The 18,855-nt window shown below is 38.4% G+C and overlaps 10 protein-coding genes across 10 annotated transcripts; 5 read left to right on the plus strand and 5 right to left on the minus strand. All coding sequences in view use genetic code 12, as the record gives it.

Annotated features, from left to right (window-relative positions):
* Positions 1 to 257: 257 nt before the first annotated feature.
* On the minus strand, positions 258 to 1,436 carry CORT_0F00100 (hypothetical protein; the record flags this gene model as incomplete). Its single annotated transcript, XM_003870321.1, has 1 exon — positions 258 to 1,436. One exon carries the CDS (start codon positions 1,434 to 1,436, stop codon positions 258 to 260), a length of 1,179 nt encoding a protein of 392 aa, XP_003870370.1.
* Positions 1,437 to 1,786: 350 nt separating this feature from the next.
* On the minus strand, positions 1,787 to 3,664 carry CORT_0F00110 (hypothetical protein; the record flags this gene model as incomplete). The annotated part of the gene is made up of 1 exon (XM_003870322.1): positions 1,787 to 3,664. The coding sequence occupies one exon, from the start codon at positions 3,662 to 3,664 to the stop codon at positions 1,787 to 1,789; it is 1,878 nt and encodes a 625-aa protein (XP_003870371.1).
* An 828-nt stretch (positions 3,665 to 4,492) lies between these two features.
* CORT_0F00120 (hypothetical protein) lies at positions 4,493 to 6,589 on the minus strand (the record flags this gene model as incomplete). The annotated part of the gene is made up of 1 exon (XM_003870323.1): positions 4,493 to 6,589. The coding sequence occupies one exon, from the start codon at positions 6,587 to 6,589 to the stop codon at positions 4,493 to 4,495; it is 2,097 nt and encodes a 698-aa protein (XP_003870372.1).
* A 428-nt stretch (positions 6,590 to 7,017) lies between these two features.
* CORT_0F00130 (Rvs167 protein) lies at positions 7,018 to 8,232 on the minus strand (the record flags this gene model as incomplete). The annotated part of the gene is made up of 1 exon (XM_003870324.1): positions 7,018 to 8,232. The coding sequence occupies one exon, from the start codon at positions 8,230 to 8,232 to the stop codon at positions 7,018 to 7,020; it is 1,215 nt and encodes a 404-aa protein (XP_003870373.1).
* Positions 8,233 to 8,878: 646 nt separating this feature from the next.
* CORT_0F00140 (indoleamine 2,3-dioxygenase (IDO)) lies at positions 8,879 to 10,165 on the plus strand (the record flags this gene model as incomplete). Its single annotated transcript, XM_003870325.1, has 1 exon — positions 8,879 to 10,165. The coding sequence occupies one exon, from the start codon at positions 8,879 to 8,881 to the stop codon at positions 10,163 to 10,165; it is 1,287 nt and encodes a 428-aa protein (XP_003870374.1).
* Positions 10,166 to 10,219: 54 nt separating this feature from the next.
* CORT_0F00150 (Hts1 histidyl-tRNA synthetase) lies at positions 10,220 to 11,707 on the plus strand (the record flags this gene model as incomplete). The annotated part of the gene is made up of 1 exon (XM_003870326.1): positions 10,220 to 11,707. The coding sequence occupies one exon, from the start codon at positions 10,220 to 10,222 to the stop codon at positions 11,705 to 11,707; it is 1,488 nt and encodes a 495-aa protein (XP_003870375.1).
* Positions 11,708 to 11,724: 17 nt separating this feature from the next.
* CORT_0F00160 (Des1 delta-4 sphingolipid desaturase) lies at positions 11,725 to 12,813 on the minus strand (the record flags this gene model as incomplete). The annotated part of the gene is made up of 1 exon (XM_003870327.1): positions 11,725 to 12,813. The coding sequence occupies one exon, from the start codon at positions 12,811 to 12,813 to the stop codon at positions 11,725 to 11,727; it is 1,089 nt and encodes a 362-aa protein (XP_003870376.1).
* A 317-nt stretch (positions 12,814 to 13,130) lies between these two features.
* On the plus strand, positions 13,131 to 13,607 carry CORT_0F00170 (transcription factor; the record flags this gene model as incomplete). The annotated part of the gene is made up of 1 exon (XM_003870328.1): positions 13,131 to 13,607. One exon carries the CDS (start codon positions 13,131 to 13,133, stop codon positions 13,605 to 13,607), a length of 477 nt encoding a protein of 158 aa, XP_003870377.1.
* A 261-nt stretch (positions 13,608 to 13,868) lies between these two features.
* On the plus strand, positions 13,869 to 14,897 carry CORT_0F00180 (Mum2 protein; the record flags this gene model as incomplete). Its single annotated transcript, XM_003870329.1, has 1 exon — positions 13,869 to 14,897. One exon carries the CDS (start codon positions 13,869 to 13,871, stop codon positions 14,895 to 14,897), a length of 1,029 nt encoding a protein of 342 aa, XP_003870378.1.
* A 1,311-nt stretch (positions 14,898 to 16,208) lies between these two features.
* Positions 16,209 to 18,833, plus strand: CORT_0F00200 (hypothetical protein; the record flags this gene model as incomplete). The annotated part of the gene is made up of 1 exon (XM_003870330.1): positions 16,209 to 18,833. One exon carries the CDS (start codon positions 16,209 to 16,211, stop codon positions 18,831 to 18,833), a length of 2,625 nt encoding a protein of 874 aa, XP_003870379.1.
* Positions 18,834 to 18,855: the final 22 nt, after the last annotated feature.

Below are 18,855 nucleotides of genomic sequence, written 5' to 3' on the forward strand. Positions count from 1 at the left end.
ACACTCGTAGCTACACATAGAGACCATAAGAAGGCCCAAAATACTAGAGCTGGTGGACTTACAATATGCCTGCCCGCGTTTCCCCCCCACTCTTCTTAACGGTTAACCACGTTTTGCTTTTGTTAGCGCTTAAGTATGGGGAATTCTCACGTTTTGGTAACTTTGTATATAAGGTTGTAGTCTGCTCAATTGTAAACAATTACCCTAATTCAACAAAAAAACCAGGTCAAAGCTGCCTCACCTCCTCTACCATTGTCTTATTTTATGGTATTCCTAATCAAATGATTATTTACATAACGATTGTAAAAGATTTTAACGGTCTCATTCGTCCATAAACATTTTGTCATGATTATCAATTGTTGTATTAAAACAGTTATCCGATCATTGCTCAACTCTCTATTATCATATAACCCTAATTCGCATAAATCACTATACTTGCTTTTACTGGTGTGTCCAATGTCTTCCAAAGAGATATCTTGTAGACAATTTCCTCCCAAATCGAGTCGTTTGAGGTTAGTATTACCATCAGGGAATGTCAATTGAACATTCTCTATTCGGTTTGATGAAAGGTCTAACACTTCTAAGGAGTCGGAGTAAAAATTGATAACAGCATGCTCAATCGGACTTTTAGTAAGCATAAAATATCGCAACTTTTTCAAATGGCCCAACCCCTGAGGGACTTTTGACATAAAGGACAATTCAATTTCCTCTAATCTCAGAAGAGAACTTTTATTAAATCCCTCCAAGTCGCAATTGTGCATGGATAAGTATCTTAGCTTCGATTGTGCTCCAAAATTTATATAGTGAAAATTATCGCAATCCATGATCAGCGAGCTCACCAAGTTGTCTCCAATACGTTGGCCATTAAATGGTTTGAATTGATCCAAGAGTAAAGTTTGTACTCTTGTTGGTAACTCGCAACAAGATAAACCATGCGAATCAGAAGCCAAAAAAAGACTCTCAATTTTAAGCTCTTCATCAAGTTCATTCCTCAAAAGACGAGCACTCTTAATTTTGTTTCCGGAAACATCAAGTTTTTTTAGTGTTTGTGGAAATTTGTGTCCTTCTATAAGGTTTAGGCGGTTGCAACCTAAGCACAAACTAACAATTCCCTGTGGAAATTTTACTTTGTCAATAGACTCAATGGTGTTGTCGGATAAATTCAATTTTTCGAGTGAGTCGGGGAATTGAATGTTGTTGACGATTGAGTTGTCTATTCCACAGCCACTTAATTTGAGTAGCTTTAAATTCTTGAATTTGGAAAAGTCCGTGTCAGCATACCTCATTGCATCACAGTTCGACAAGTGCAAATAATTCAATCCAATTGGGATCTTGCTGAAAATTTCACCACATTTGAAGTAGCCGCGTCCTGATAATGTCAATTGCTTTAAAGTGGGAGGTAATTTTTGCAATGAGGATAAATCATTCCCCCCCATGCATTTTAAGCTCAAGCAGGGTTAGCGGATATACGCTTAAAGGAATTGCAAGAGAACCATCCAACGACAAAGATTCCAACCTAAATCCTACTTCACTGACTGAATATACCCAAATATCAACTCGTGCAAACTCTATTAATCTATGTTACTAAGAACAGTAAAAATATTCACATGATTGAGATGTTAAAATATTAAACTTCACTATTCCAAACTCACATTCATGTGGTCATACAAGATCAAATGCTTTAGCTCTGAGGCTCACAACGGACTCAATCTCAAATTGCAGGAACTCTCTAATCGCTAACAATTACCACGTCTCTTTTAATTATTTCCCTCTTCAACAGTCCTGGTTAGCTCAGAATGAACTCTTCAGATAAATAATTCAAGTACCCACTTTCACCTTCGACAAATGATCCAAATCTATTGGCCCACAAACAGTGAGTAGATTGAGGTAGTTGTGGAATTAATTTGGCAATCTCGTCCTTACTTAGAGGATTTCCTATTAAATCCAACTCCCAAAAGCTGCCAAAATTCTCAACATGACCTATTGAATCCATAGAGATTTCTCTTAACTGGTTGTAGCCCAAATCGAGTTGCTTGAGTTTGATTTCACCTTCAGGGAACGACAAATGGAACTCTTCTATTCCATTTGACGAAAGATCCAATACTTCCAATGAGTTGGTGGAAAGACTAACGATTGCACATTTTATTTGATTTTGCCCGAGACCCAAATATCTTAGGTTCCTCAATTGGAAGATTTGCGGTGGCACTTCGGAAAGGTTGTTGGAAGATAACTGAAGCTCTTCTAACCTTGAGTGCTGTCCAAACTGAATATTATTTATTTGATAACAATTTTCCAAATGTAGTTTAGTCAAGTTAAGAAAATGGCTAGGTGGAAAGCGACAGTTTGTCAATTTCAAGTATCGCACATTTCCCACCTCTAAAAACGGAAAAGTCTCGGTTGCAGTGCAAGTCGCAAAAAATTGTTCGAGGTTATGTTGTGATATATGAATTGATTCAATAAAATTGTTCTCGACATTAAGCAATTTTAGCGAAGATGGAAGGTTCAGAATTTTCTGAATCTGATTTAAATTCAAATTTAAAGTCTTCAACCTCGTTGGAAATGCAACTGAGTCAATTGAGGTGATGCAGTTACCTTGCAATACCAATTCTTCGAGTGATTCGGGAAAAGTGAAGCTCTCAATGCTTTGGATCCAATTGGAACTTAAATTGAGGTACTTTAACTTTTTGAACTTCGAGAAATGTGTGTTTGTATTTTCCCAAACTCCTCCCACATTGGAAGACAAGTTGAGACTCTCCAACGTATATGGAAGCATATCTAAGAGCTCATTGAAGCAGACATTGTTATGTCCAATCATTGTCAATATTTTCAAAGTGGGAGGCAACTTTAACAACGAAGTCAACCGTTCATTCTCATTGTAACAAAGTTCAAGGTTTTCTAAAGCGTATTGTGGTGGTGCTTTTGCGAGAGGACCCACCACAGATAGTGACTTCAAAATAAAACCTTTCTTTTCAGCAACTTCTGAGACGAACAGAAGAAATTCATCGACAGTTTCATCACCAGTGTATTCATATTTGATGGTTGTGGTATCTTGACAAGTCATTTGCAATAGAATCTCTTTCACATATTGTGGCAAAGGCTTGCCCGAGCATGTAAGCGACAACAGTTTGAGTGATGGAAAATTTGTGCAGCCGCTTGACATAAAATCAATTGAATTATATTCTGCAATATGGAGACTTTTCAACGACACTGGCAATTCGTATATCTCTGTCACCGGCTGTAAAGAAAGCTCTCTTAGTCTTTCGCAGCTTGCAAATGAACCCTTGAATTTGCACTCACTTAATTTCAAAACTTCCACGTTCCTGAGTAGGTCTAAATCAATTTCCCCTCTTATATCAATCCTAGAAGACACTTGCATTGAGAAACCGGTTATGCGGCTCTTTATATGGATCATAGATTCAGTTAATTGAGTCAAGTCGAGGAACCAAAAGCGCCAGCTTGTAAAGTCGACATACAAGTGCAACTTCACTGTATCACTGGGCCTTAAGCCAATGAGAAACTTTTGAAGTTCAATTAGGTCAGTCATGCACACCAACTTGGAGCAAACCTTTGACACCACCCCTAATTCTTCATCCACACAATATTCGTCAAAAATTTGAAAGTCTCTGGCGTTAACAAAATCACTTTCACGTTGGGCAGCTATCATGCTGTCAGGTTTTGTCAGATTGGTGATATATCTGTAGCTATTCTTGATGAATTCTTGATCTATGGCGCTCTTCACATTTTGGCTCAACTTTAAAGAATTTGAAAGAAGTTGGGTGAGTTTTGAAGGGCCTACATTGGAAATAATCTTTTGCAACACATCATAAGGGTAATTATCTAGAAGTATATGGTGTCCCATTTGGTTGTTAGGTATCTCTTTTAGTTTCTCAAGTTGGTGAGTCAGAATTTTGTTTGGAATCTTTTTGGTTGATGTACCTTGCGTACACAAAACCTACGAACAGCATTTGATCGTTATGGAGTTTAAAAGAGAGCTATTCTAGTGATAAAATTTATCGCCCGTTAGTAGTCTGAAAAGCAAATAGTCAATCTTAGAGAGACCTATTTCGAACGTCACTCACCAGCAACCTTCAGCTCATCTTTTAGGTTTTCATCCTGAATTAGCTGCGAAATCTTTGTCAATTTTGTGTAACCCAAGGTAGAAACATTTTTCGAGTACATCATGAGAGAAACATTTCTAGTCAACATACCCCAAGAAGACAAAACTAACCTAGGGGACCACAAAAATGTAATAGAGGTGCCCACTATGAAAAAAAAAATCGAGCACCACCATTAAAATAGCTACACAAGATGGTCTACCAACTGCATAAAGACAACACCAACTGTACCATTTTGACTTTTATGTTCTTTTTACAGTAGGTATAATATTACACTAGGAACTATTCACTACCTTATTTTCTTTACCACGTATGTACGAGCTCACCCACGAGCTTCTTCACAAGCCAAGTTTTACCCAAACTGAAATTGATTTTCTTTATTGGGGTTGTACATTGCATAGCCAATTGCCTGGGCCCTTTGGTGTTTGTCTATCACCCCATAAACTTTGGGTGGACTTTGGCAATTTTGGAATCAATGTAGCAATCTGGTCCTCTTTAAGTAAGTTGTCCGCCAAACTTAGTTCGTATAAGTCGTTGTGTGAGCTTTTGTCATTGTGACCGATGGATTCCATTGAGATCTCCTTCAATTGATTTCCACATAGATCTAAAAGTTTGAGATTGGTGGAGCCTTTTGGAAATGACAAATTAACCTCCTCTATTCGATTGGATGAAAGATCCAATACTTCTAATGAATTGGTGGAAAACATAAGCGTTGCTTTACTGAGGTTATTGTGATCAAGCTTTAGAACGCGAGGTTCCACCTTACCAAGGTAACTTGGAATTACAGTGAAATCATTGAAAGAAAAGTCAATTTCCTCAACTGTGTTTGGCAATTCCAAATCACAGGTGTCATTTAAACAGTGCACGATCGATAAAAACCTCAATTTGGGAAATATCAATCTTGCTCCCTCCTGGATTTTACATAATTCCATTCGTAAACTAACGAGTTTATCACCAAACTGACATACCCCTGATAAGTTGCAACGGTTCAAGCTTAAACTCTGTATTGGTAAGTAGCAACCTGAAAAATCCATTTTGTATCCAAGATATAATGTCTCGACGTGCAGCGATTCAAGCCCTCTTTCAATAAAATCACTGGATTTAATGTGATTTCCGAATAAATTGAGTTTCTTCAAGTGGAAACTTCCGTGAAAGTTTTGTAGTTTATTTTGACTCAAGTCCAAAATTTCAAGTGAATCTGGAAATGTGAAATTGTTGATGTTGTCTATCTCAGTGTTGGACAAAATGAGAGACTTTAATCTTTTAAACCTAGCAAAATCTGTGTTTGCCTCATCCCAATCACCATCATTAGCACTTAAATTTAAATGTTCTAATGTGTTTGGGAGAATATCCAAGATCTTGGATATTTCAGTGTAGTAATTCTCCGTGATTGATAGTTTCCTCAAAGTGGGAGGCAACTTTAACAACGAAGTCAACTGTTCATTCTCAGTAAACCTAAGCGAAAGCAGATCTGATGGATACAAATTCAACGGATTCTCAATAGCACCTTGAATTGACAAACTTTGTAAATGGAACCCATTCTCTTTTGCAACTTCAGCAACAAACGAAACAAAATCATCGACAGTATCGCAACCATCGTATGAGTAGTTGATAATTTTAGTTTCTCGATAAGTCATAAACTGGATTACCTTTTTGACCAATGGAGGTACAGGATCGTAATTGCATTTAATTGAAATCTTTTCGAGCGATGGGAAGGTGATACCATCGCACGATGAGTCTACAACATCATCAGTATTAATTTCGAGGCATTTCAATGATGATGGCAACTTAGAGATATCAAGAAAACCCTTTTGCCATTGAACTGGAGCAAAACAAAGCTCTCGTAGTTTGTGAAAATTTGAAAATGTGCCATTTACTTTGAGACAGGTTATCTTTAAAACCTCCACATTAGTGAAAAGTTCTAAATTAACCTCACCTTCAATATGAGTCATCTCTGGCCCTCTTATTGCAAAGCGTTTCAACCTGTCACTCAAATGGCCCATATGTGAAAGCAACTTAGCCAAGTCCACAAATCGGCAGCCACATTTTGTAAAATCCAAATGCAATTGTAATTTCATCGTTTTGCTAGGTTTCAAGGCAGAGACTAGACTCTGAAGCTCAATTAGATCACTAGCATCTTCTAATTCATAGTAAATTTTCGAATCTAACTCCATTTCTTCATCCACGCAGTAATTGTCGAACATTTGAAAGTCTCCTGCAGTCTTAAAGTCAGTTTGGAATTTAGTTGATTGTTCCCAATTATTTGGCAATCTTTCTAGTTTCGTCGCCTTGTTATTATACGTGTAACTTGATATGGCATTATTGATGGCACGTTTAACGTTATTGTTCAGTTCTAAAAATGATGGACGTGAGAGCAACTTGGTTAGATTGTTGATGCCTGTATTGGTGATAATATCACGTAATATTTCATTGGGATAATCATCAAGCAAAATTCTGGGTTCACCGTTGATCATAGTGAAGTTGCATGGTATAAAGGTGCCTTGGTAAATCAGTCACTGTAAGGATTATATTGTGCAATATTCCAACTGTAATCGTCTCCAATGACTCATTAGTTTTCACATTTTTTTTCTGTTCATGGTTTTTGCAGTAATTGGTTGAAATTTGGTTATCCCAAGAAACTGGATTGTAGGCCAATGAAAATATCACTTTTTGACAAGCTATGGATTGGTGCGGTTACCAAAAGAACCAATCCAATGATCAGCACCATGTGGATATGAAAGGGTGTAATCCAATCTGTACCTTTCTACATTGTTTACTGGCGTTCGCTTCCCATTTTTGCAGCATTTTTCTTTCTTTTATTACTCAGATATTCTCAACACCTTTAAATCAAAAGGGATGTCCAAAGAAACAAAAACAATAAATTGAACAAACATTACATAAACTACGTCTTTATATAATTCGATGGAAACAAACCAGTTACACCATTGTACTTTCCCATCCACCAACCAGGGTCATCTTTGTTGATTATCTCGATGGTAGCGCCAGCTGGAAAGGAAAGATCACCTTGCGCTTGAGCGGTGTAATCATATAGGGCAATACATACTTCAGGGGCGGTAGCAGGTGGAGTATTAACATAAGCTGGCGGTGGCGGTGATTGGTAAGAAGCTTGTTGCGGTTGGTAACCTTGATCTTGATAAGCCAGCTTGTACTCAGTTGGTGATTGATAGGTAGCTTGTGGTGACTGATAAGTAGCTTGTGGTGACTGATATCCTGGCGATGCAGTTCTTGCTGCGTGAAGTTTACCAACCTTTGACTTAGCATAGCCAACCTTAAAATGGGTAATTCCAATAGCATCTGTTCTCTCTTCAATATCACCTTTTTTCAAATTGTAAGCTTCTAAAATGTCGGAATCCAAATCAAAGTATGGGATTTTCATCTCCTGGGTTTTCGTATAAAGAGTATAGAAGATATTAAGCTGCATATAGTAGAAGGAGGTAAATAAAGGTTTAATGAAGTCGCTCTGCATTTGAAACAACACAGGCAATTCATTCTTCAACAAGTCATTGTAGTAATCATATTCTTGTTGGGCAACATCCACTTCCGCCTCAGCATTATACATCTTTTCTTCATCCTTTGGTGTTCGTTCCTTTTTCTCTTCAAATTTTTTGTATGTCCTCTTGTGTCTATCCAAGTCAACTTGTTTGTGCTCACGCTTGGTTGCCATTTTACGGATCCCGTTAATTACTTGTAACAATTCCTGCGCCGGTTCAACAACTCTCTTTTCAATCAATTCCAAATCCGGTTTCAATTCATCTTTCAATTCAGACACCAAGGCTCTGTATTGTTCCGCTGCTTGGATACCATCTGGATTGTCCTCGGGAACAGCGGCATTAGGATCAGACAATTTCCCACTAATGGGCTTATAAATCTCTTCAATGGCTTTAGAGAAATCAATTTGGTCATCCAACATTCCACTAATGGCCTTAAAGTATTTCTTTGACTCATCATTCAACTTTTTGGTTTCGATCTCGATCTCCTTGAATCTCCGCTCGGCATCTTCATAAACAGGATCGTGGGTGACCTCTCCCATGTTTAGCTTCTGACGGAAGTTTTGGGGAGCCCTTACAATTGATTTCTTGAAACCCTTGAATGACATGTTGAGAGGACTTGCTTTGGTTTTTGATGTAATGACTGGCTTGCTGTCCTTATTTAGGTGAGAGATTTTTGGACGTTTTTCGGAGGGCGAGGAATAGAGTATGTTGGGATTTCCTTATTGGGCAAATGAAAGATGACCATTAAACACCAAAGCAGAGTTCACTGAAGCATCTCTTAGATATTATAACCTGTGTCAGCATCTAGTTTGAGACAGGTAGGCTGACAAAACTCTCACTAGCAGTCACTCCTTCAAGCTTCGTGCTCACTCGATAAGGGCGCAGTGTATGGCACGGTAAAATATTTTTAGTGCCATCCAAACTGCTCTACTGGTACTTTCAAATTGTCTGAATTTCTTGAAACTCTTGTCACAAGTATCATTCGAGTGACCATTCACCACCTTCGGTATATCTGACCAACCCTCCTTGAAGTGGATTTCATTAGGAAGCACAATAGCGCTACCTTTTCAGAATAAGCTCAGTAGAGGTGGCTTTCTCATACAACTCTTAATATTGCGACATTCTCTATAATTACATCAAAACATTGCGACATTTCACTAGTGGAACTTTCCCGAAGTAAATAGGGAAAAGAAATTTTATCAACTGATCTTTTGAAGAAGCCTCTAATACTCTCTCTTTCATCCATAACCAATGATTCCCACATTAGAAGCGTACGACATTAGTCCATATTCAGGCTTTCTTCCAGCTGAACCACCCTTGGGGCGTTTGCCGCAGGGGTACTACCAACCATGGGAAGAGGTAATTGACAAATTGGGACCATACATTATGGGAAAGCGTATTAGAGAAGTGATCAACGAACTTCCACAACTCAGTATAAACAAGTTGGAAAATGAAAGAGAGATGAGGAGAGCGTATCAAGTATTGACATTTCTAGCGCATGCCTACATATGGTGCGGCGAGCCGGTTGAGAAGTTACCTTCACAAATAGCCGTTCCATGTGTTAACGTATCAAAGATTTTGGGGCTCCCTCCTATTGCAACTTATGCTTCACTTTGTCTATGGAACTTTAAGAAGATTGACGATCGTCGTGAATTCAGTTTGGACAATCTCACGACAATAAACACATTTACGGGTAGTATAGATGAATCATGGTTTTACCTAGTCCTGGTCTACTTTGAGAAAGAAGGTTCCTTCTCTCTTAAAGCAGGATTAGACGCTTTAAACAATGCACAGAACGGTCAGATGAAGGAGGCAGTTCAAAATCTTCAACTACTTGCTGAATCTATTGATATGCTTGGTTCAATCTTGATGCGTATGGAGGAAATGTGTGATCCGCATATTTTTTATTTTAGAATTAGACCTTTTTTGGCTGGATGGAAGAATATGGGTAGTGTGGGACTTGAGAAAGGGGTTTATTATGGAGATGAAAAGACTCCGAGGAGTTATGCTGGCGGGTCTAATGCTCAGTCATCGTTGATTCAATTTTTTGATATTATTTTGGGTGTTTGCCATCATGCTACTGGTGATCTCACTGCTGACAATTCTTTTTTGAATGAGATGAGGGAATATATGCCAAAGAAACACCGTGAGTTCCTTGAAGCTTTAGAGCCATACACGTTCACAATTAGGGATTTTGTCAAATCTCAACACGATGAAGAGTTAACCTTGGCTTATGATGCATGTTTGGCAATGTTGAAATCGTTTAGAGATAAGCATATACAGATTGTCACCAGGTTCGTTGTTCTCCAAGCAAAGAAGGTCAACAAGATGGGTTCAGGGACCACTTTAAGATCAGGATTAGCTAGAAAGAAACAAGGAGAAGAGAAAGGAACGGGTGGCACATCCCTTCTCCCCTTCTTGAAGCAATGCAGAGACGAAACAGGTAATGCTGCTGCAGGTAGTTGGGGTAAAAGAATTCTCACAGACGGTATGCTTCGTCTAAAGTATTCTAAATCTAATGGTGTCAACGAGGATTAAATAGATAATTTAGGAAAAAAAAAAAAAATTGAAAAAAAAAAAATTGTAAACTCTATGATTAGATTCTTCACCACGATGACCAAGAAAGCCAAGGCACAGGAATTCCTCCTCAAGACCCCAAAAGGTACCAAGGATTGGGCCGACAAGGATATGATTATCAGAGAATCCATCTTTGGTAAATTGTCAACAATTTTCAAAAAACATGGTGGGGTGACTATTGATACACCAGTGTTTGAATTGAGGGAAATTTTGACCGGAAAATATGGTGAGGATTCGAAATTGATTTATAATTTGGAGGATCAAGGTGGTGAGTTGACCTCTTTGAGGTACGATTTGACTGTGCCTTTTGCAAGATTTGTTGCATGCAATAACTTGAGCAGTATCAAGAGGTACCACATTGCCAAAGTATACAGAAGAGATCAACCTGCAATGACAAAGGGAAGAATGAGAGAGTTTTACCAGTGTGATTTTGACATTGCTGGTACATATGATTTAATGGTTCCCGATTCGGAGATTTTAAACATTCTTTGTGAAGGGTTGAATGAGTTGAACATTAAGGATTATAAAGTTAAATTGAACCATCGTAAGATATTGGATGGTATTTTTGAAGCTTGTGGGGTGCCGGAAGAGGACATTCGTAAGGTTCCGTCAGCAATTGATAAGTTGGACAAGTCTCCATGGGAGGCAGTCAAGAAGGAAATTTTAGAAAAAGGACAGAGTGAAGAAATTGCTGACAAGATATGGACTTTTGTTCAACATAGTGGATCAATTCGTGAGGTTATTGACATTTTGAGGCAAAGCGGAATTGACAACGCAACAGCGCAACAGGGTATACAAGAAATGGAAGTGTTGGCTGATTATGTCGAAGCTTTCAATATCCAAGATAATCTCAAGTTCGACTTGTCTTTGGCAAGAGGGTTGGATTACTACACTGGACTTATCTATGAAGCAGTCACCGCTGCTAGTGCACCACCAAAGAATGCAAGTGAGTTGAAAAAGGAAGCCAAGGGAGAAGATGAAGATGCATCAGCCTATGTTGGTGTTGGATCGATTGCTGCAGGTGGTCGTTACGACAACTTGGTTGGTATGTTTTCAAATAATAAATCTATCCCATGTGTTGGTATTTCCTTTGGTGTCGAGAGATTATTCTCTATCATCAAACAAAGAACAGACTTGTCGAAACTCAACTCACAACACACTGATGTCTACGTTATGGCTTTCGGTGGTGGCGAAGGTTGGAATGGATTCTTAAAGGAGAGAATGCACGTTACCAACCAATTATGGAAGGCGGGCATCAATGCCGAGTTCTTATACAAAGCCAAAGCCAACACGCGTAAACAATTTGATGGTGCTGAAAAATCTGGTGCCAAACTCGCCGTCATTTTAGGTAAAGAAGAGTACCCAGAAGGGAAAATTAGGGTCAAGAAGCTAGGCCAAGGTGAAGAGAATGAAGGAGATGTCATGCCAGTTGATGAGATGGTATCATTTGTAAAGTCGCAACTACAAGTTGATGCTGTCACAGAAGCTCTTGGTAATTTGTAAATAGTTTCCTAATTGTCCTAATTTTCGTCTAGATTGTCTATTTTGTGTCCATGTTTTTCCTTTCCCTTTCTTTTAACTCTATTCCATAGCGTATTCACATCATTAAATATAAACCACCAAATGACGCCACACCAGCTTTCAACTTTTGGTAGTGGGTCATAAAAGTCTGCTGCAATGCGTCTTAGCTCAGGCAACTTTGTCCAAGCAACATAGGGGAAATCGTGATGCTCATTGTGGTAACCAACATTCCAAGTAACCAAGTTGAGGGAGCCATAGTAAGAATACGTCTCTGGAGGAACAGGTATATTCTTTGCTTTAGGCCTGTTATTGTCATTCAACACATAATGCTCAGCAATGAAATGACCAGCACAGGGATGCAATGAACCTGCCAAAAAGGAACTCATTATGAAATAGGCCAAACTCTTCCATCCAAAATACTTTACCCAAAAATGATCAAACAAAAGCTGATGAACAACATTCAACAAATGGATGTAGGTGAATTTTATCTGGGTGATAAACATTGGCCTCAAAGCGTAAAAGAAGATTTGACAAGTTGCAAAAAACACCTTCCCTAATACATTGGACATAACAATAGCTTCAAATCGAGTTGGCAAATCAGTGTCCAAATATTCATCACCTTGGAATTTGTGATGCAATTGGTGATATGGTTGAAACGAGGCAGAATAGGGGATTCCAATAGGGATATTAGTGAAAATAGCAAACAACTTATTATGCAAAGGCTTCTTAAACAATAGATTATGACTCAACTCGTGTATGGCCAAGAAGATGGCTTGATTTGCAGTGGCGCCAATCACATACGCCAAACTGACAAACTTCCATGACAAAACAGGTGTATTTCGAAGGTAAAATGCCACCGACAACTGCAAAAGAACGACCAATGTAACATACCACTTTGTCTTTGGTTCATACCCAGTGAGCTTCCTCACTTCTGGATGTTTTGCAAGAATTAACTTCCTACGAAGCGCGTGTGGTTCAGCTTCATTTGTCCAGTAAAAATCATTCAAGACTTCTATAGATGCATCTGCTGGTGGAGTGACAAATGTGAATGTCTGCTCTGAGTTTCTGTGCTTGATTGAGGAGTCCATCGTTGGGGAAGATAAACATCGATCAGAGAGGAAGAAACGTGTGCCTTTTATATAAGCAGAAAATTTTAATGGTCTGGATTTGTGTTTTTTCAGACAAACATATGATTTTTTGACACACCACTCTATATGCAAGATGCAGCAGGGGACCTGAAACGCGTATCTACAATCGTATAAGAGAGTTTGCAGGAGTTTGCAGTGGACCAGATTTGAAGAAGATTTTTCAAGGGCGGATAAATTACCCGTCTTGCATCCGCCTCTATACAAATGTGAGAATCTGCTATTTCTATTTTTTTTCCTTTTGCCACCACATTCAAGAAATGGAAGAAGTAGCGGCGCCGGTGCAAGTATACGTGTATGACTTATCGAGAGGTCTCGCCAGGAACTACAGTCGTATGCTCTTGGGCACAGACATTGAGGCTATTTATCACACATCGGTTGTGGTCAGAGGCAATGAATATTATCTCGATCGGGGTATACAAACAATTAAAGCTCAATCGCATCATCTTAAATATGGGACACCGATAGAGGTGATTGATGTTGGAGAAACTTTTGTTGATGATGAGACTATCAAAGAGTTTATCAATGATCTTAAAGGTAGGGAAGATATGAAATATGAGGCTGCTCAATACGATTTGTTCACCAACAATTGCAATCACTTTACAAATACGTTTTTGGAGTTCTTATGTGACAAGAAATTGGACGATAGGATATTGAACTTGCCGGAAGTGGTTTTGGAAACTCCGGCTGGTCGAATGTTGCAGCAAATGATTGGAGGTGCTGGACAGTTCTTTTAAGTAGTGCTGTCGTATATCTATGTCGCAAATATCACGACAATTATAAATATACCCCTGAAATGATTTTGCAACACGATTCCCCCTATCACCACATGCTTTCACAACAGCAACCCAACCACTCAAGCCAAAAGCAACTACCTGAAACATATCGTAACACACCACCTTTGCCCTTTTACAATGAACGAATCATCTTTGGCAAAAGTATGTACAATCCAACAATGTGATACGTATCATGCTAACACATATTAGTCATTCAATCTGATGAGTTTCCCCATGGAGTCAAATCTGACACATCAGAGTAACCCACCCCAATCTTGCGATAACACAATAGATTCAAATCAAACCGTCAACACTAGCTATATGAGTAGCACCGATTACCAGGGTATTAATTGGCAACAGGGACATCACCAACAGCAACAGTTACACGGTGGTCCCTCAGCACAACTTCAACATCTGTCTCAAAACGCCATGCAAAACTATCCCTACCAGTCAGATTACACACCAATGAAGATTTGGAATCAATCCACTTATTCTCATTTGAATTGGCAAAACAAACCAAACCCATTCCAACCATTAGCAAAGGAGCCACAAGAGGGTGGTGGTGATGGAGACATCTACTTTGACTACAAGACAAGTGACAAAAGACCAACTACTCAGTACAATAATAAATATATGAAAAACAGTTTGCTAAATGCCCCTAGTTATGTTCCATATGGAACCAGATATCCTATGACTCCGAACTCAACTATAAACAAAGTTGTAGATGATGACACTGGTATGGACTTGAAAGAAGAGGTGCAAAAGTTGAAGAATGAGTTGATTTTGAAAAATCAAATGATTAAAAACTTGACCGATCAGATTAGTATCATGATTAAAAACAAGAATAGTAAAGCATACTACGAAGTTAAAGAAGATGCGGGTGATTCACGTTCGCCCGTATTCAGGTTACCCCAAAATCACTATCAATTATTCCAGGATTTATCAAAAACGTTGCAAGAAAAATGTCAAGAATTAGACGATGCCAATCAAAGAATGGAAATTATTCTTGTTGCAAATCATATTAGTAATAACACTGGGATTGGATACGACGTGGAAGAATTGAGCCATAAATTGCTTTACAAAATGAATCAGTTGCAAGCAGAGAATGATGAGTTAGTGAAAATGGTTAGTTCAAGTAATAAATCGAGTTTATTAGTTGAGATTGGGATGTTGAAACAACAGATCATACAATTGACAAAGAAGGATGATGTTCAGAAAGATGGTAAGCAAGAGCACAACGATAGTAAGTAGGTAATCATTTTGAGGGATTAATTTTCTTCGAGTGTAGAAAAATAGTGTAGTTGTTGGTGTATACAAATGGAACAGAGTCTTTCGGAATCAGGTGTGAGTCTTGACAACACAACATTTCTCTCCGAATTAAAATCTTTATCAGGACAAACCCCCACTCGTAACGTCTTCAAACAAGGCTCACAAAAGCAGACGTTGATTATCACAAGACAAAACCCACAGCACCCGCGTTTATCCAGCATCAGCACATATAGTTTGGTGCTTGCCAAGAGACTCACTGCGACAGGAATTTTCTAAAACGGTTCTAGGATCGACACAGAGATACATTCGTGGGAACTTTCTAGGAACAAAGAGCTACGTAGGTCCAAACGTGACCAAGGCAGAATAAGGGGGAGCCTTGTTGCGAATTCTACCCCACGCCAACTTACACCCTCAATCCCAGACCAAGAAAAATAGGTGTGATCGTATGTTTGTACCTTTATTTTGTTTCTATTTTTAGCTATGAAAAATGAACTTTTCATGTATTGAATGCAAATTTATATCCCACTAAAGCAAAGGTCAACCCTCCAAGTGGCAACATGTCTGCGCCTAACTAAGTCTAGATCAAAAAAACTAATAGACGAGCAATGTATTTGTCGTATCACAAAATCAAGTCCCTCTCTTTTTTTTTTTTTCGCAGTTCCAAATAGTTCTTCCGTTGCGTTTAAGTGCATTTTAGATGTTGATTTTGTGGTTTATATGATACACACCAACGCAAGCAACGGGCATATCTCCCCCTTTTCTTCAATCCTTCCGTTCCGTGTTGGTAAGCAACTTCCATCCAACAGAAAAGACTATGTGGGCTCAGGCGGGGGAACAATTTTCAATCCAAGTTCCGTGTAGTAGCACAAGAGAAAACATTGAGTGGGTCTAGATCATATCTTATCCAATAATTGCTGCGGTTTCTTCGTGGCTTACACAGCAAACCTGAACAAACATCTACAAAAAAAAACTGTTGTCTTGCAACTGAGTTTAGCCCATCACTTTGAAACCCCTGTTTTAATCACTTCCAATTTGCTGTATTCACAATATTAAGGTTTTCTCTTCGGAGGTTTGATTCACGTCAAAGTATGAAATCTTTAAATTTCTTTTTTCTTCTTAATTTTATTTATTTTTCTTGTCTGTTTACGAGTTTTTCTAATTCTCCTTTCGGCGTTTAATTTCTATAAAACGGCCATTGAATTCCTAGGGAAAAAAAGCGACCATTCCAATATTTCATAAGACCTCCTGAGTAATCTTCTTTGAATCTAACAGTGTCACTAGCTCTCTTCCACGATGATTCCCCAATCATCATTTAATTTCGAAAAGGAGAAAGTCCTACCATCATCGGATCCACGATCTCCTTTCTACTACAATTTACCACCATACGACTCGAAGCCCATAGATAACCTTATTGAATTTTTCAAATTATGGAAATACTTTATCAAATCAATTATTTACTACTTCAAAGAAATCCTCCTAGTGAAGGAACTAGAAGCTAATTTGAATTATCAATTGATTAGTGCTGTGCAATTCCCTGGTTGTAAAGATTTACCAAACAAAATTCTTCATGATATTAAATTGAATACTCCTGGGATGAACGGGACGTTGCTGCCTAAGAATCATACTCCTACAAAAGAGGTTAAGAGAAACTTGTCTAGCTCTAGTTTATCATCAATGAATACAAATGCAAGTAGTGCTGCATCATTCAATCCAGCGTCATCGGGTACACAAGTGAGTATTCCATCGGGGCCCATCACTGCATCGAGTGCAAATATCCCTACGTCTGGATCATCCATGCATCCAACACATCTGAAGAGCACAACCTCGCTTTCAGATAAGCAGCGTCCGGGGTTATTCAAAACAAAGTCCAATTCAAATCAATCATTTTTGAAAAATGCTGCAAACAATTTACACAAGAGAAACACATCATTTGGAGCCGTAAGACAGTTGGGTCAACAACAACAACAACCACCATCGCCTCAATTTCAACCTAGTGGTGCTTCAACTCCACCATTACCGGCCAGCGCCGAAGCTCTCAACACCAATGACGTCAGAATTCCACCTACCTTCTTCCCTGACAACTCCCTTTACACAAATTTACCAGCAGTGTTATTGAGTTCACATCATGTTGCATTCAACAACAGTTTTAAACTACGCAAAGATCTCAACACAAAGATTATCCCTAGGTTGGAAGTGTTGTTGAAACAAGTATCCCACAAGATCAAAGAAATCAAAACATCTCTCAAGAATGATGCATTCGCAAACACTGAACTACTGAAGGAAATCTCCAAAACTGGTCAAATTTTGAGTAGATACACTGCTGCTATAGAGACTTATTGTGGTACAAAGCCAATCGTCAAAGGATATTTACGTGACTACGATGGCACTGGGGACGATGAAGAATTTGCCGCTTTAGATGATCCACTATTGGTTAAACTTGACGTGGATTCACGATTAAAAACGCAATTGATTTTTGAAAATTACATGATTGCATCGTATGCCAATTTACAAAATATAAGTAAAGATCTATTCACTTATTTGTTGAAAGAATTGAATTGGGTGGTTGATAAATTTGGGAAATTGGACTTCAATTCAGAATTTTATCAATTTTTAAAGACAAAGATTAGTAGTTCATCAACTGCTGATTGGGAATATTTCATTACCCATAACAATTGTTTTGTCAATACCTACTATGCCACTGAGAACAACCCCAAGAGAGAAAATCGGACAATCAAACTGGTTATATTACCATATGCTGATTCGGTACAGAACAAATGTCTTCGTTTTGGACTGATGTACAAGAAGCAAAAACTCATGAAAAACTACACCCGTCATTTCTATGTCCTTTCATGCAACTACCTCCACGAATTCAAATTCAATGAAGAGATAAACCAACAAATGAAGAAATCAAAGGACAAAATTGGCGGGTTTATTGGATACGAAGATGAACCAGTCAAATCATACAATCTCAACGACTATCAAATTGCTGTTAAAGATGAATCATCATTTAAATTCACCTTAACTAAAACATCAAACAAGCTGAAAAAGACTTTCAAATGTGCCACTGCAGAAGATTACAATTCTTGGGTTGAAGATTTATCTGAGTTGTTGAAATTTGGTAATGATCATTATGCTAGATTTGCATTTATTCAAAGAAAAGCAGATCAAACAATACGTCAACCAATTCGTAAATCAAAGAAACAAAATAACCCAGGATTGACATTAGAGTTGGGCAATGCTTCCAATCCTGCATTATCAGGAATGTTTACTCCTAAAATCAAGACACCTAATGAATCACCAGTTCAAAAAGAGGAGAATCCATTTGAGGGACTTACTGCATTGCCTCAGGGTCAATCGGCAAATGGCCAAAAGAGTTTGACTGCGTCGCCACAAATGACGCCAAAAGACGCTGCAGCATCTCCAATTCATGCTACATTTTCAGCCACTGAACAACAAAATCAACATGAAGAGTATTTGAAATTACAACAAGCATTGGTTCAACAAGAAACGGCAATTTCCCACCTCAAATCACAAGAACAACAAAACATTGAACTTATTCAACAGAAGTTGCAAAATATCCATGATCAACAAGTACATCTTGAAGAACAAGAACAACAAGAGAAGCAACAACAGCAAAGAAGTAATTCCAACTCCTCCGCTTCTTCATCGCCATCATTTCCAGGTTTGGGTGTCCACAAACCATCATCGGATAGTTTAAACTCCTTCATTATCGAACCAAATACAGTACCCGTTGCTCATGCTGCTGTCAATGGATTACAATCTTCAGACGCACCACCAATGTTTAGTTTTGAAGATCATAGTGACCAAACTTCTCATAATGAAACAAATGGAAAATCCACCCACAATCGAGATGCAAAAGAATCGAATATTCCAACCGTCTTTGTATCAGAGGAGTAATCCCTTTATAGATAATATACAA

The sequence above is a fragment of the Candida orthopsilosis genome (assembly GCF_000315875.1).
Source record: "Candida orthopsilosis Co 90-125, chromosome 6 draft sequence".
Classification (NCBI taxonomy): Eukaryota; Fungi; Ascomycota; class Pichiomycetes; order Serinales; family Debaryomycetaceae; genus Lodderomyces; species Lodderomyces orthopsilosis.